A 16707-nucleotide genomic window follows, 5' to 3' on the forward strand; every position below is an offset into this window, starting at 1 on the left:
TGTGCTTTTTGTTCTTGTGTGTTTTGTTTGAATTAACTAAAAATGTTTAATAAAAAGAATATTAAAAAAAAAAAAAAAGAAATACTTTATTGATTCCCGGAAGGAAACTTGTATTACAGTTGCACAAATAGTATAGATATCAGAGTAGAAATATATAAATAAAGAAATATAAGGAGTGTGGATATGTACGGAATTTACATAGTACATTTCACTTAAGGGGCCATTCCTTCTAAATACAAAGATGGTATACTATTAACTGTGTAAGGTGTATGGGTATGTGGAACTGGATGTAAATCATTTTTATTATTAATAAAAAAAATTTTTTTATTTGTAGTCAAAGGAAGACTGTTTGAAGTAAGGGAACTCTTTCTGGAGGACATTCTGAGGCTGACGGGCTTTAACAATAAGGACTTGAGGAAATACAAGGAAGAGACACAGAGAAGTATGACGCTTTTTTAAATTAATATTTTAACTGAGTCTGACTTTTTAAAAAGGGACATTACGGCCTTCCATCTGGCTTTATGTTAATCTCTTGTGTGTATCACCCGCTCTGGTTCTCAGAGGAGAAGAAGCAGAAACGTTTGATGGAGTGGTGTGAGGCGGTAGAGAGCGGTTCTGCTGAGACACAGAGGTCAGAGGTGTCTGCCCTAGGCTTCCTTCAGGACAGCAGTTACGTGGACAGAGGGGACAACACCTTTAACAAGCCGGTACACATTACACATACACACACACACACACACACACACACACACACACACACGGGCCGACACGGGAAATTCTCATGGTATGATAACCTTCAGCAAAAGTATGCTGGTATTGCATTTACAGTTCTAAAATGTATTATTTTGACATGTCTGGGTAAACAACTTTTTTTCCTTCATTAAACACAATGTATTTTTATTTTAAACAGCATTTGCAATATTTGGTATACTTTTAAATGTGTACCATATTAAATTCAAATAAATAATAGTCTTTTTATTGTAGTGGATCCCCCTTTGCTGCCAAAGCTACTGCTGCCCTATAAAGAACAAAAATAAAGACAGACATGTTCATTTAAAAGACATCTGTAAGGACAGTTAACTGTTTTTTGGGATGGCAGTAGTTAGCAGTCCGTAGGGAGATGAGTTGGGAACCTGTTCAATCCCCCGTACGGACCAAAGTACCGAGCGTACACTGGTATCTGAAGAGATGCCAGTGCACCTCCTGGGTACTGCCAGGTGCTCTCAAGCAAGGCACCGAACCCCCCCTTAACCGCTCAGGGTGCCTGTTTGGCAGTCGCAGCCTCTCACTCTGACATTTTTCAATTAGTGCTTGTATAGGACACGTGTGTGTGTGTGTGTGTGTGTGTGTGTGTGTGTGTGTGTGTGTGTGTGTGTGTGTGTGTGTGTGTGTGTGTGTGTGTATACTAACAGAGTTTAAATTGTAATCCCCTTCCCCTCAAATCAATAAAGAGTATAAATTAATTAAATTAAAAAATAATTTTCCTTTTGGTAATATACTGTAGCAATGGATTTAACATTTAAACAAAATAGTACATGATCTAAAAAATATAAAGATATAGAACTACAATCACCCACTACTATGAATATTATAAATAAAGCTACAATTCAATTTTTTTTATGTAAACGCACACATATACATATAGAGAGAGAGTGTGTGTGTATGGGTGTCTCTGTACAACATAGATAATCGCAACACCAGATGTACACAATGGTGAAAGACTTACAACAACAGACGTGATACCAGGTCAAGTTATTGTAACACTACAGTAGAAGCACTAACTTAGCAGAAAATGGATACTTGTCTGCTTAGTGAAGTTATGTTAGAAAGGAAGAAAGCTGACGTTATCTGCCTTGGTAGCAGCCTGAAGTTATCATGCTGTTAGATATGCTGCATTTACTATCAACATTTTGATAGAAACACTTCCTTTGGAGAGAGAATTTTGTTTCACACTGATTGTAAAAAAATATGTATTTGAAAGTTTAAAAAAGTAGAGAGAGATTATTTTTTGGTGTTTTCGCTTTATTTTTTGCTGTTGGTATGAAAACTTTTTATTTAATTTTTTTCTAATAAATGCCTTTTTTTAAAAATCATTTTCTTGCATGTAATAAAGAAACAAATCCAGCTCCATACAATCGCCCCATTCCGAACAGGCAAACACTTCAAGCTACACTAGTACAAAAAGGAGTTCCTCAATTACGAAAAAAAGCAATCAATATGCAATATGGAAGTCCAGTATATTACCTTCTCTGTAACCCATATACAACTGACTCTACCAGGGCCAAGGCAGCCATTTTTAAACTGGTAGTCCCTCCCACAAGGCCTAATATTCACATAAGAAAATGCAATTGGCATGAACGGTGTGTGGGATGGGATTTGGTACCGTTTGTCTCGTTCATTCAGAATCTTCTTGAAGCCTTTTTTATCCACTTTGTGGATGGGCATCATATCTTTGGCCAAATAACACGTTATAGTATCGGTGATTTCTAGGGCTGTAATCAACCAAAGAAAATCTTGGTCGACTGAAGTCGTGAAAATTTTGACTAAAAATTGACTGGGGGGAGTGCGGAGGGGCGGGAAAAAATGCAAGATTAATTAACTGTACTGTCCCGCAGTACTTGTAGGTTATTTGCAGTATATTAAATCGTTTTTGACCTAATTATTTTGCACTGAATTGACGATTGTCTGTGTGCTCTGATAGCGCTCAGTGCCTCGCTGTGTTGTATTAACTCTGAAACTTTCTCTTTGAGTCCCTCACATTTTGCGTGATGGTGTGCTGTGCTGCCGCTGAATATCAACAAGTTCTTAAAACCTCAGCCCTCCACAACAGCAATGGGCCTGATATCCTGAGCAATAAAGTCGACAATTCCTTCTGTCATATTATTTTTGCGTTTGGATGGTAGAGGCTTAACATCCAGCGGGGTCTGGGGAACACTACCGTCGTTGCGTGTGGGTGCGCCGGTAGTTATAAAAAGATTATTAGACTATGAAATATGCCAATTCTGATATGTTCATATAGCCTGCTCAAAACATACAGGGCAACCTAATGCAGAAAAGTTAGCTTTCCGTTTTTAGGTGATATGCCATCTTTGTAGTCGAGCAAACAAGATATGCAAACCTTTTTCCATTATCTATTTTTGTAAAATGCTGCCACACTGCCGATGTCTTCGACATGGTAGAGGAGGACTGACTGTAAATTAAACACTCACATTAAAGAAATATTCAACAAACCACTAAAACAAGGCTTTCTAGTTCTTTCTTCAATCTGTCCCCAGTGGGTTGGGCTAATCCAAAAAAACAAGGGGGGTGTTCTGAAGACAGACTGTTACCTGTGCAACAGGGATGCTCTGAAAACACCCCCATTAGCAATTAGTGCTTTCCACCCCTAAACCGTAACGGCCTATGCTTCAACATACATTCTGGCTCAACCAATCAGAATTTTGGTTGAGCCAGAACGTATTGACCCATAAATCGACTAGTCAACTGGGAGATTAGAGCCCTAGTGATTTCGGTATGTCTCTTTGAGTTTTTGTTGTACTTTGTGCCACTAGCAAAAGCACTCGCTAGCGAGGCTTTTTTGGCTAGCTCAGTTTTATTTTGCCATACAATCATGCAATCATGATTCATTCCGTTTTGTCTTCTCCATCTATTTCTTAATCTACACTATCACTCTGTTGAAATATGCACATACATTACGTGGTACGCTCCATAGGGTTTGTCGAGTAGTTGCCCCGTATGCTGCAACATGTGCAACTGGCCAATGAAACATGATCATTATAGTGTTTCAAGTGGGCTCTAAATTAAACATACATGTGAAACTCAAATAATTTGCATATGGTGCAAAAATTCAGTATTGTAAGCTTAAATAATCACACTTTAATCAGCTTATTAATCCAAAACACATGCAATGGGTTCCTAAGCCTTTAATTGGTCTCTCAGTCTGGTTCAGTGGAATTCACAATCATGGGGATGACTGCTGACCTGACAGTTGTGCAGAAAACCATCATTGGCACCCTCCACAAGGAGGGAAAGCCTCAAAAGGTAATTGCAAAGGAAGTTGGATGTTCTCAAAGTGCCGTGTCAAGGCACATCAATAGAAAGTTAAATGGAAGGGAAAAGTGTGGAAGAAAAGGTGAACAAACAGCAGGAATGACCGTAGCGTGGAGAGGATTGTCAAGAAAAGGCCATTCAAATGTGTGGGGAAGCTTCACAAGTCACGAGTGGACTGAGGCTGGAGTTACTGCATCAAGAGCCACCACACACAGACGGGTCCTGGACATGGGCTTCAAATGTCGTATTCCTCTTGTCAAGCCGCTCCTGAACAACAAACAACGTCAGAAGCGTCTTACCTGGACTAAAGAAAAAAAAGAACTGGTCTGTTTCTCAGTGGTCCAAAGTCCTCTTTTCTGATGAGAGCAAATTTTGCATCTCTCATTTGGAAACCAAGGTCCCAGAGTCTGGAGGAAGAGTGGAGAGGCACACATTCCAAGATGCTTTAATTCAGTGTGAAGTTTCCACAGTCTGTGTTGGTTTGGGGAGCCATGTCATCTGCTGGTGTTGGTCCACTGTGCTTTATTAAGTCCAGAGTCAGCGCAGCCGTCCACCAGGACATTTTAGAGTGTTTTATGCTTCCTTCAGCAGGCGAGCTTTATGGAGATCCTGACTTTATTTTTCAGCAGGACTTGGCACCTGCCCACACGGCCAAAAGTACCAAAACCTGGTTCAATGACCATGGGATTACTGTGCTTGATTGGCCTGCAAACTCTCCTGACCTGAACCCCATAGAGAATCTATGGGGCATTGCCAATAGAAAGATGAAAGACATGAGACCAAACAATGCAGAAGAGCTCAATGCCGCTATTGTAGCATCCTGGTCTTCCATAACACCTCAGCAGGGCCACAGGCTGATAACATCCATGCCACACCGCATTGAGGCAGTAATTCAAGCAAAAGGGGCACAAAGTACTGAGTACATATGCATGAGTATACTTTTCAGTGGGCGGACATTTCTGTATTTAAAATCATTTATTTATTTATTTCATGTAATATGCTAATTTTCGGAGATTTTGAATTTGGGGTTTTCATAAGCTATACGCCATAATCATCCAAATTATATCAAATAAAGGCTTGAAATATCTGACTTTGCATGTAATGTGTCTATATAATATATTAGTTTCACCCTTTAAGTTGAATTACTGAAATGAATGAACTTTTGCACCAAATGGTAATTTTTTGAGTTTCACCTGTATTTAAGCCACACAGTTAACGGATGGGGCGCATCGCTCCACTAAATATTGCTTAATTATTGTGACGCAACGATGTAAGTTGATATATCATACACTCTATTGAGTTATGTTGCTGTGTTGGGTGAAACTGTTGATGCGTGGCACAAGGTTGAGTCAGTGTACCATTTTGTGTTACAGCCTGACAATGATGCAGAACAGCTGGAGCCGTGGCTGCAGAAGGAGATGGACTCTTGCATATCCAACGTCTTCCTCAATGAAGACCAGGATGCTTTCATTCAACTCTTCAACCTAATCCTCTATGAAAATGTTAACGGTATGGCTTACCTTTCTGGAATCATTCATTATACTATTTTGGATATTTGGCATGTAAACACTATTAGAATGGTAATAAATGGTAAGAACTGCCCATGGTACTATGGTGATAAAAATACCAGTAGATGATTTATATAGTGTATGTGGTCATCTCTCATGTCATGTACCTTTTTTATTTGTAAGGAGTAATTCACTGGATTAGACATTCCCGTTTTTTCAGTTGAATTTCCAGATACTTCAACATAATGATTTAGGATTTCATGCATATGGCCCACCCATTACTCCTCGCACACGTAAGTCCCCATGTAACCCCAAGTTGTTGAGGTGTAAGTATTTGTATTTTTTATCTTCATATTTATCATAAAGTAGAGCCCAACCGGGGCCGATACGAGTATTTGGTCATTTAAAAATCCAATATATATTTCAAAAAAATACAGAAATGCGTTACAAAATATAAACAGATTTCCCTTACCTTAATTATTTGTATTTATTTATAAGTGCTCACTAAGATAATATGATAATAATTTGTTTTACTTTCACAACAGAGGAACATCAAAATATATTACAGTTCTGATAATTAAAATGTATAAAAATGTTGTAGAGCGCACCCTGGTGGACAGACTATGCAACACTCACAACATGGTTGACAGTCTGTTTTTATTTTTTAAATATGAATTTATCTGAATTTATTTCTCATTCTAAATGATTCTGATGATTGACTATTTAAAAAAAAAAAAAATCTGCCATTATAAATGACAATACCAATCGGGAAATAGCCTAATATTGGCTGATAATATCCGCCCGCCGATATGTTGGCCGGGCTTTACCGTACAGTAACTCTTAGCAGAAACCATTGGTTGTAAAAAAGCGTATTTCCAAAAATGTTGAACTGTTCCTTTGACAAATAACATAGTGGTGTCCCAGCGCTATCGTGCACATACAATGCAAGAGTAGAACATGAATTACAGGGAATTCATACAAAAAAGCGATCTGGCTATTGCCTGCCAGGTTGCATGCAAACACAAGTAAACTTTATATTTCGCTATTACTTTTCCTTCAAAACGTTTAAGATTTCAACGTTTCCGACCGCACTTGAAGGCAGCTTTATTTCGCAGGCGGGAGAGAAAGAAAACCAAGTGCTTTGTTGTGTCTTTTTTTTTTTTAAACATATTTGATTAAAATCTGAATCAAGTTTTGAAAATAGACATTTTGTACAGTTTAGATTTAAAACAGAAAAAGGCAAAATCACAGAGCACAACAAATTAGACATAAAAGGCAAAGGGGGAAAAAAAAGAAGAAAAAAAAGCACACAACCCTCAATCACCAAGACATGGGTGGTGGGAACAAATTATTCTTACTTAGTAAGTATTAAGCACCACAGGATTTTTAATATACACTGAGATTTTGGTTGGTAGGGAGGAATATGTGAGAGCAGATACTGAAGATGTGAGCAAGATAGGCCTTTTAGTTTGCACCAAGTAAAATCTGAAGAAACACACCAGCAACATATTTTATTAATGTGAGTAGCCCAATACAATAAAAAGTTCGGTAGGGCAAGTCCACCAACAAACCTACATCACTGAAGGAAGGATTTACATATCCGTGGAGACTTCGCACACCACATAGATGAACTTTTAATTTTGTCTACGGAGTCAAAAAATATTTTAGGTAGAAACAGAGGAATTGACATGGAAGTAAAACATTCATTTTGACGACATTAATCATCCCAATAAGAGGGAGGGAGGCAGATTTTTCCATCTCCAAAGGTTGGACTTACTTTTGGTTAAAAGCGTTAATACCAAGATACTTGAAGCCAGAGTGACTGATAATAAAGAGCTCCGTAGTGTGAACACTAGCTTGTGGCATTGTATATAATAAGCCAAATTTATTGAATACAGCAAATAAGTATCCCCACTCTACCCTGTCAAAGGCCTTCTCAGCGTCTCATAATATCACAATCTCAGTAACCTGAGATTGTAATATAATGAGACGCTGTTGGTGCTGAACAGATGATGTCCCCAAATCAAAGCTCCGCACTTTTGGGGATAGAGCCTTTTCCAGGGCAGCTCCCAGGCTCTGGAACTCCCTCCCCCATGAGATCCGCATCTCTGAGTCCCTCACCATTTTTCAGTCCCGTCTGAAGACCCATCTTTTCTTTTCTGTCTATCCTTAGTTGTTTTTTTTTGTTTGTTTTTTAATTAAATTTTTTTATATACACCGTTTCTACTCTGTAAAGCAACTTTGAGCTTGGGAAAAGCACTATACAAATTCAATTTATTATTATTATTATGATGTATAAAATAGTATGAGTGTTAAAAAATAACGTCCTTTTATTAAACTAATCTGTTCTTCCGTAATAATACTTGGCAAAGCCCTCTCTAAACGGGGAGCAACAGTCTCGGCCAGTACTTTCCTATCAACATTTAGTCAGGACAAATGTCTACCGGAGTCACAGGTGGTGGGATTCTTGTCAGGCTTTTTTACCCTCTTGTCTTCTTTTACCTAGTGGACTACAGGCACAGTGACACAGGGACTTCTCCTCTGATGGCCGCAGCAGGTCGAGGGTTCCTCACACAGATGGAGCAGCTGCTCAACATGGGGGCGGACATCAACTTGAAGGCATCCAATGGCTGGTAGGACTCCCGCAGTTACCAAGCTAATGTTAGGCCGCAATGCTAATTGAAGTCCCATTACAAGTATTACTGTGTTTCACAACCATTTGTTTATAGAAACGGAGGAGGTGTTTAATTTGACAGGCTTTTAAAGTTAGGTAATTTTATCTTTTTTCACAATATGACCTATAATGTAGCGGTACGAAACCCAGGCCACTGTATTTTTCACTTCTAAACCACAACCGCCACATTGTTTTATTTTTAAAAGACCTATAAAAGAATATAGTAGACTTTACCGTCTTTGCACAAGCTTTTGCACTGTGTGAAATTTGCTGTGTCGTACCTGAATGTAAAAATACTAAACCAAATAAATACATAGACTCGTGCACAGTCATTCAAGTCGATACATTTTATGCGATATTGTACTATACTATTATGCTTTTCTGTATTTTACGTCATATCTTTAATGTTAAGTGCTGGATGTTAAACATGGCCAAAAGCTTCAAATAATGAAGTAAACATATTTAAAGAAAAGCCCTGCGAGCCAAAACCTCAGTTTGTTTTTTACTACCGGCTCTGTATCATGTCGGCAGTGTTAAATACCCTGCCACGTGTAGCTAGTAGCTACATGCTAAGTCGGGGAAAGATGTAATCTTGGTTGCAGATGTTGATTCATCCCCAAAGTTCGATCACTATGTAACATAGTATTTGGTCTAGAAGCCTTTTATTAGTGATTTCTCACAGCACAAAGGCCTGCTCATTTGCAGTCAGTCTCCTCATACAACGGACTGTACAGAGGAAGTCAAAGCAGATCCCAGATGCGGAGACTCCAGAGTGCTGGAAACGGAGGCCATTTAGAGCAGACTGAGCTTTTCCAGGAGGAGGGCTTAAACAGACAGGCGCTCCAGCAGAGCCTCTCAGACAGGGGGAATACAAGTGCAGCAGTGTTTTTCAAACAAGGATGTTAACATGTTCTAGTAGAAACACAAAATACAAAGTATGACCCTGAAAATGGTGTATAATAGGTCTCTTTTAAAACTCCAACCTGTTGGGCATATAAAAATCAATGCAGTGTTTTATGTCATTTCAGGACAGCCTTAGACTTTGCCAAACACTTCCAGCAGATGGATGCCATGGATCTACTCAAATCTTCCATGTGAGTGTAATGTTGACTTTGATTAATTACTCTAAAAAGAGTTAAATGAGTTATTTTCATTAGCTTGATTTTTTTTTTTTTTGTGATAAAGGGAGGCAGTGAATGCAATTGACCATTTATATTCAGTAGCTCTTGTTTCAAAAGAAGTGTCTGGAATGTTGAACATACATGCCTATATGGAAATGATTGCTGGAAATGAGTACAGCACTTAAAATGATTTATGCTTTAACTCTTTTAGTTAGTAATGGTGATATGATTAATGGTCCACTCCTTCCCTACCTTTAAGCATCTTTTACACGCCCTAATGAAACCATACATAAAGTAAAGGCTTGTCCACATTGAAAAAGAAGGTGTATAAACGTATTGGATTGTCTACCTATATTCCTGCTACTGCTCAGTCCTTTGGGGGAGGTGAGCAAACTGGGTGAGTCCACTCTGGTGCAGTGTGGTAGTGCTGAGATGAGCACCGAAGAGCAGGAGCTGCTGAAACTGTACCACCACAGTTTTGATGATGAGTGGGTGGACCTGGACCTCATCATGGATCTGCTGAACAACATCTGCTCCACCACCAGTGAGGGTGAGCCTCAGCACTGGATTTTAACTAGAGATGGTCCGATACTTTATTCCTTTATGCTTTATGCTTACCAATTCTGATACCAGAATTTGCATATCGGCCAATACCAGTGTGTCATAGATTTTATTATACAGCTATCCCTATATGGATGTGTTATGATTTTGATGTTTGTTGTACGTAGTGCTAATATGACGGTATTTTGTTCTTTTGCTTGACTGAGTCTTTATATAGGTTTATAATGGCTTATTTTACTGTCAGTATTCAGTACTGTAAGAATATAAAAATTAAACGTTTCAATGTCAACATGTTTACTAAAAGCTTTGATTACCACAGGGTTTGCTTGGCAAACAATTTCCACAATTTCATACAGTAACGTTGTATGAAGGAGAACTCATGAAACGGGTACAGAATTTTCTGTTTCATGCATGTTTGTGGTGACAGTAACGTTAGCTCGGCAGAGTAACGTTTGCGCGATGAACTACAGTTGGCGCGACGTGTAATGGACACGGCTCCTCTTTTTGGCACAAGTTCTTCTGTGTCATCACATTCTGCAAGTTCTGCAGCTTCGATTTCGGAACTTTCAATGTCTAACTATCAATCTTCTCTCTCTCTCTCTCTCTCTCTCTCTCTCTCTCTCTCTCTCTCTCTCTCTCTCTCTCTCTCTCTCTCTCTCTCTCTCTCTCTCTCTCTCTCTCTCTCTCTCAATGGCTCTGTGCAGTCGCACCACACGTGTTACATTAAAAAGGGTAGTGAGCAGTGTGATGCATGGCAACAACAGAAGATTTACACTGCCAAGTTGACCTAGTGAACTTGGCTATTAATCACTGCCAGATTTTTTTGGGGGAGTGCGGCTGATTATTAGAAAGTCAGCTTTTATTTCTTGGTCTTCAGGTGCTGTGCTGATTTTTCTCCCTGGATACGATGACATAGTGGCACTCAGGGGTCGCATCCTATATGACGATAAGCGATTCTCAAACCACTCTGAGAGGTAATATACGTACACTGTACATAAGAACTGAAGATATTTAAATCTCATACCTATTGTACTGTATGGTTTCAGTTATGTTGATTTAAAGTCATGACAAGGTAGATATGTTTTTTTATTGTATTTTAATACACAGATAAATTATACAATCTTTAAATATATAATTAACAAAATCTTGGATCATTAGATCAGACCTGGATTCATCTTTTTTTATCAACTTGGACCCTGCTTTCCTATGTTATGGTATGCAAGTGATTCATCAGAACTACAATCTTTGAAATTGGTTTAGTATTAAGCGAGACCCCGGCAGTTGGCAGCAGCGAAAGCTGCAACGTAATGCTATTGGGCAATTGTTCACCTACAATTTTTATCCACTGAAAGTGCTGTTTCTGCCACTGACGGGCTCAATTTTTTATTCTACAACATTATGGAAAGGATCCCTGCTGAGACAGATCTTTTTTAAAGGGTAAGATCCTTGTTGTCAGACACTTCTGAACCTGTCAGTTGCAAGACCAGCACTTTTAGTGGAAGGAAACTGACAATGCACATTTTCCCTACATGACAACATTCTAGCCCGGTTCACAGCATTCTCGCTTAAAGCTATAGTGCGTAGTTTATGTCGCCCCAATGAAGAATTCGAAGTAATGACAACACAACTGTTGTTGCATCCACATGACACAATCCCCCCGTGTCACATTAATGGGAAAATATGGTCCAGGTTGTAAAATACAGAAATCAAACTTTAATAAATTCAAACATATATTTTAACATGGACCTTTTTTAATTGTTAGTGCCATCTGGTCAGTTGATTGTGTTGACCATAATGTAACACACACACACATGCACATTGTGTATTGTGTATCTGACAGAAGTGTATTGTCCCTTAGGTACCAGGTGTTCACTCTACATTCAGACATGCAGACTCTGGATCAAAAGAAAGCCATGAAGACTTCTCCACCTGGTATCAGGAAGATAGTAAGTTTATGATGTCACTCAAGGCACACGTTTGACGTCATTCAACACAACACAGGCCAGCGGCATCTTTACGCACGCCCTAACTGATTTACTGTTCTATTTCTCAACATCAACACCTGTCAACTTCCAGTCCACTGAGCGGCACATTCCAGTAACTGTACCCTACTTCTTTTGCATGTATTATGCATCCTGTCTATTGACAATGTCAAGTAGCTGTTGACTAGTTTGGTTTTCCCTTTGAAATACTTGAAATTTGAAGGAAATTCACTTACTATTGTCACAGCAGAGCCACAACCCTGGGGAGAGTTAAGGTCTAGAAGTATAACAGAGCTTGGTTAGCTGTGCATTTTTTAATCACCAGTACTTAATACTTGTTTCACCTAGCCAAAAGGATAGGATGAGATGGCTTCCCTGCCCTTCTGTGGCCCTCTCCGTGTTTCGGCACTCGTCAGTCAGTGCGGTGTCAAACCGCGTCGACACTCTGTCGACATTTTACATGTGAACATTCGAGACACGGACATAACATTAACACTACTTGGTGGGGAAATAGCCCAACAAATCAGAAACGCATCCTTCTCTCAGAAACGCATCCTCTGTGTCTGCTTACATATCCGCTTTTTAAGCTCTGTGACGCAGGCAAGCCACACCCACCCCAGCCTGGCGACCAATAGAAACCAATAGGTGGATTTTGCCATGACACTATAAAACTGGTCATTTCTTTCCCTTTTCAGATTCTTTCTACTAACATTGCTGAGACAAGCATCACCATCAACGACGTGATCTTTGTCATTGATTCAGGAAAGGTCAAAGAGGTACAGTTACTGCTCAAGAGTCTAACAATAAATAGATTTTCATACTTGCGGTTAGTAACTAACTCTTTATTTATTTTTTCCCCTGTTGCAGAAGTCCTTTGATACCCTCAGTCATGTGTCCATGTTAAAGACGGTTTGGATCTCAAAAGCCAGCGCTCTGCAAAGGAAGGGAAGGTAACATCAACCATGTCCTTATTCTCAAAAGATGTTAAATCTTAACATCTCACCTGAGTTTTGTGCCAGTTATTAATATATATTTTATATAATATCAAGTTTTTTTATTTATATTGGAAAAGTAAATCGCAACAAACAACTACAAATAACACAAATACTTGTCGTCTTCCTCCATTTTTACATTACTGTTGGCTGCAATGAGCTAGAAACATTAAACATGGCCCAATAAAATATGTCTTAACACACCAGGGATGTTTTGTTTTTGTGCAATTTATTCGCACGTCAACATATTTATTCCAATTGTTTTTACTGTCTCGGTATTGTCACACTGAACGTGAGTATTACGAAACAATAAAGCAACGTAATTTTCCCCCAAAATAAGGCAGGTTATTCTGAACTTTCACACTGAGAATTAAGAAATCAACCATTCATGTTGTGTTGTTTACTTATGAGGATCATAATACAGCAACGTAGAGGCTGCTGTCTGAACCATAGACTGTGTAGACGGAAAACTTTATTAATCCTCTCAACCTTAACAAAGGCAGCGTTTGCCAGAGAAACTCTTTCTGTTCTTACCATTAATAAAAAAGCCTTGTACTGCGTAACTGATTACCATGGGGAATTCAATTCACTCAAAGTATTTATCTAAAAAAGAAACTCAATAAAATGGCTTACAGTAGCTTATTGTTAGCTTTTTCTGCTTTGGCTTCCTGACCGTGGTCAGACGGCATGGGGGGGACGGGCCTGGAGTCTATGGAGCTAAACTCCCTCGTTACTCCACTCAGCAGCCAGGGAAACCAGACAGGCTACACCTCTGTCAGTCTGGAGGAGCTGCAGCATTTTATTTGGGCTTAAACTGCAGACTCTAGCTTCTGCACATTAACTTGAAATCTTCACCGCTACACGTTAACTCTTCCCTGCTCCGTCTCTTTCTCTCTACTGGCTCATACACGCATCTCCTGTCACTTTCTCTCTCGCTTTAGCAGCGTCCCCAGAAGGATCTCATTCCTCTGACTTGGTTTATAAGCTGGCCCAAATTATTCCAAACATTTATAGAAAACTGTCACAAATTCACATGCCAGTATGAATACTTTTTTGATGAAATATTCGCAGGTGATTATTTTGCATATGTGTTGTTTATTCGTCACCTCCCTGGTGTGTAACGGTGACAAGCCTTTTGGGCCATAAAAGTCTGCCAGGATGGATTTTATTTTGCTGATAGTATCCTAGTATATAGGATATTGATACTTTGATATTAGTCTAAAATTGTTTAAAACATATAGAAGTGTATGTTTCTGTTGGAGAGGTCAAACTATTGCATTTTTAAAACTGGATAGGACATAGCCACAAGACAATAGTTAATAACAGAGAGAATTTGTGGCCCAACAGGGTGAAAACCCTCTTTCAGAAATGTAAATGGTCTAGGGCGCTTTTACTTTTACGCTTACTAGCAATTATTTTGGATAAATAAAAATACTGTGCTTTTTTTAACAGCCCGCTTTTGCCTTTTGCAGAAACTTATGGTCGTGTGCGGCGGAGATACACAGTTCTATCAAAGAATTTGGCAGATTGAGCAAAACCATGGCCGACCATCAATCAAAAAACTTTAGTATGTGGGGCTTTGCAGGAAATAGGCTATGACTCAAGATGACTTAGACTCCTGAGTTGCTCTAACACTACACTTAGCCCTGAACTTACACACCAAGTTTGGTTCATGTCCTATGAAGAAACCCCAAAAGCTTTGTGCATTTGTTGAAATGCAAAGCACGTTGTGATGATGCAAGCGTGTGATTGGTCTCACTCTTTTTTTAGGCAAATTAAACTGTCTTCTGTTGACCGAGAAAGGGTTTGAACCCAAGATCTATTTGATGCGTGTGACAAAATGTCAAAGCCTCTGCTGTTCATATCGGTGATATAAATCACCGATGAATGAATTAAAAAAAGTTGTAATCATCTGGAGAATGCACTGAATGGGTGACCTGTCCACAGAGCTGGGCGCTGCAGACCAGGGATTTGCTTCCACCTCTTCAGTCGCCTCAGGTTCAACAACATGCTGGAGTTCCAGGTTCCGCAGCTTCTGCGGATGCCACTGCAGGTACACACACACACACACACACACACACACACACACACACACACACACACACACACACACACACACACACACATACACCATCTTATATCAAACAACATCCTTTTTCTATTATTATTATTATTTTTGGGGGATTTTCCGTTTATTGCAAAGAGAGAGTGGATAAGCATGAAAGGGGAGGGAGATGGGGGATGACACGCACCAAAGTGCAGCAAGTCAGATTCAAGCCCACACTGCTGTAGGACTCAGCCAACATGGGGCGTATGCTCTTACTGGGTGAGCTAGAGGCTGCCTGCAACACTGACTTTACAGGTTAACACAAGGCAAAGATCAGTCAATAGCAATATTTCTTTTTCTGTTTTTTTTTAATTTATTTTTTATCTTTATCATTGGACCTGGAACTTGTTTAAAATACCACAAATGTATTCCAAAAAAAAAAAGGATTCACAGTTGGGTTCGGTGTATTACAAATAAAATAACGGGTCTACAAATACAGGGGCGTATGCTCTTACTGGGTGAGCTAAAGGCTGCCTGCAACACTGACTTTACAGGTTAACACAAGGTAAAGATCAGTCAATAGCAATATTTCCTTTTCTGTTTTTTTTTTTTTAATCTTTATCATAGGACCTGGAACTTGTTTAAAATACCACAAATGTATTCTAAAAAAAAAAAAAGATTCACAGTTGGGTTCGGTGTATTACAAATAAAATAACGGGTCAACAAATACATAATACTACAGACTATATTCACCTGTCTGCAAAATACATGGAGTAGGTCACAAGAACACACTCACGCACACTTCACACACACTTCCCCCCCAAAGCCTTTTCCCTTTTTGATGTTAAAATCCCCCAGGTAACATACAATGTGTGTTCCCGTTTTGCATAACTCGGTAGATTGCTTGACCAGATTCTTTAAAAGACTGCTGAAGCCTGTCATGGTGATAATGTGTCATGTTGTGTGTCTAAGGAACTGTGTCTGCAGACCAAACTACTGGCCCCCTCTTCCTGTCCAGTAGCGGAGTTCTTGTCCAAAGCTCCACAGCCTCCTGCTGCACATGCAATCAGGAACGCTGTGCAGATGCTAAAGGTAACAAGAACCTACAAATACTATTTTATAGGGAGGTCCCCATCAGCCTTTTTGACCCCCGGTCAGATAAAAACAAAAAAGGAATATCCGCCAATACAGAGTCTTGATCCGATACTTGTGTTGTATTTGAATAGACAATAGCTGCTCACTGATTTTTGACTGAAAATTTATAAGTTAACAAAATCACTCAATGATGTTGTCAGCTTAATACATTTAACTTTAAGTGCAGCTAGCATTTATGTAAAACTCTCATATATAATGGTTGTAGTAATACTTATACACAGTTGTGTTCAGAATAATTTTAGTCTGTTTAAAAAAGTGAATCATTCTCAAAATCCTTAGAATAGCTTTTAATTCCATAATATAAATGCATTGGGAAAACTGCACATTCAATTTCAAGTCAAAACATGACCAAAATGAATCAAGTTTGTGTTCTTGTGGGGCGGCTGTGGCTCCCATGTCAAAGTGTCCTTGGGCAAGACACTGAACCCTGAGTTGCCCCCAATGCACAGCATTCACACTCCAATGCTGTGCATTGGGATGTGAATGTGTGAGAGTGTTTATCTTATGAGCAGGTGGCACCTTGTACGGCAGCCTCGGCCACAGTGTACAGTGGGTACGGAAAGTATTCAGACCCCTTTAAATTTTTCACTCTTTGTTTCATTGCAGCCTTTTTCCAA

At 39.2% G+C, this 16707-nt stretch overlaps 1 protein-coding gene across 5 annotated transcripts in view; it reads left to right on the forward strand.

Annotated features, from left to right (window-relative positions):
• LOC117958841 (3'-5' RNA helicase YTHDC2) overlaps window positions 1-16707 on the forward strand; it is a 70587-nt gene that overhangs the window by 27731 nt on the left and 26149 nt on the right. For all 5 annotated transcript variants that reach the window (XR_004659804.1, XM_034895503.1, XM_034895502.1 and 2 more), the window contains 12 exons: window positions 335-442; window positions 562-707; window positions 5424-5559; window positions 8065-8191; window positions 9261-9326; window positions 9725-9903; window positions 10792-10888; window positions 11773-11860; window positions 12592-12672; window positions 12764-12846; window positions 14836-14941; window positions 15908-16027. Coding sequence is in view for 4 of the 5 variants with exons in the window: in XM_034895503.1 (XP_034751394.1) it covers window positions 335-442; window positions 562-707; window positions 5424-5559; window positions 8065-8191; window positions 9261-9326; window positions 9725-9903; window positions 10792-10888; window positions 11773-11860; window positions 12592-12672; window positions 12764-12846; window positions 14836-14941; window positions 15908-16027 (1337 nt within the window). In the remaining variant the exon portion in view is untranslated. The remainder of the gene's footprint in view (window positions 1-334; window positions 443-561; window positions 708-5423; window positions 5560-8064; window positions 8192-9260; window positions 9327-9724; window positions 9904-10791; window positions 10889-11772; window positions 11861-12591; window positions 12673-12763; window positions 12847-14835; window positions 14942-15907; window positions 16028-16707) is intronic.

Source organism: Etheostoma cragini, chromosome 16, assembly GCF_013103735.1.
Source record: "Etheostoma cragini isolate CJK2018 chromosome 16, CSU_Ecrag_1.0, whole genome shotgun sequence".
NCBI lineage: Eukaryota > Metazoa > Chordata > Actinopteri > Perciformes > Percidae > Etheostoma > Etheostoma cragini.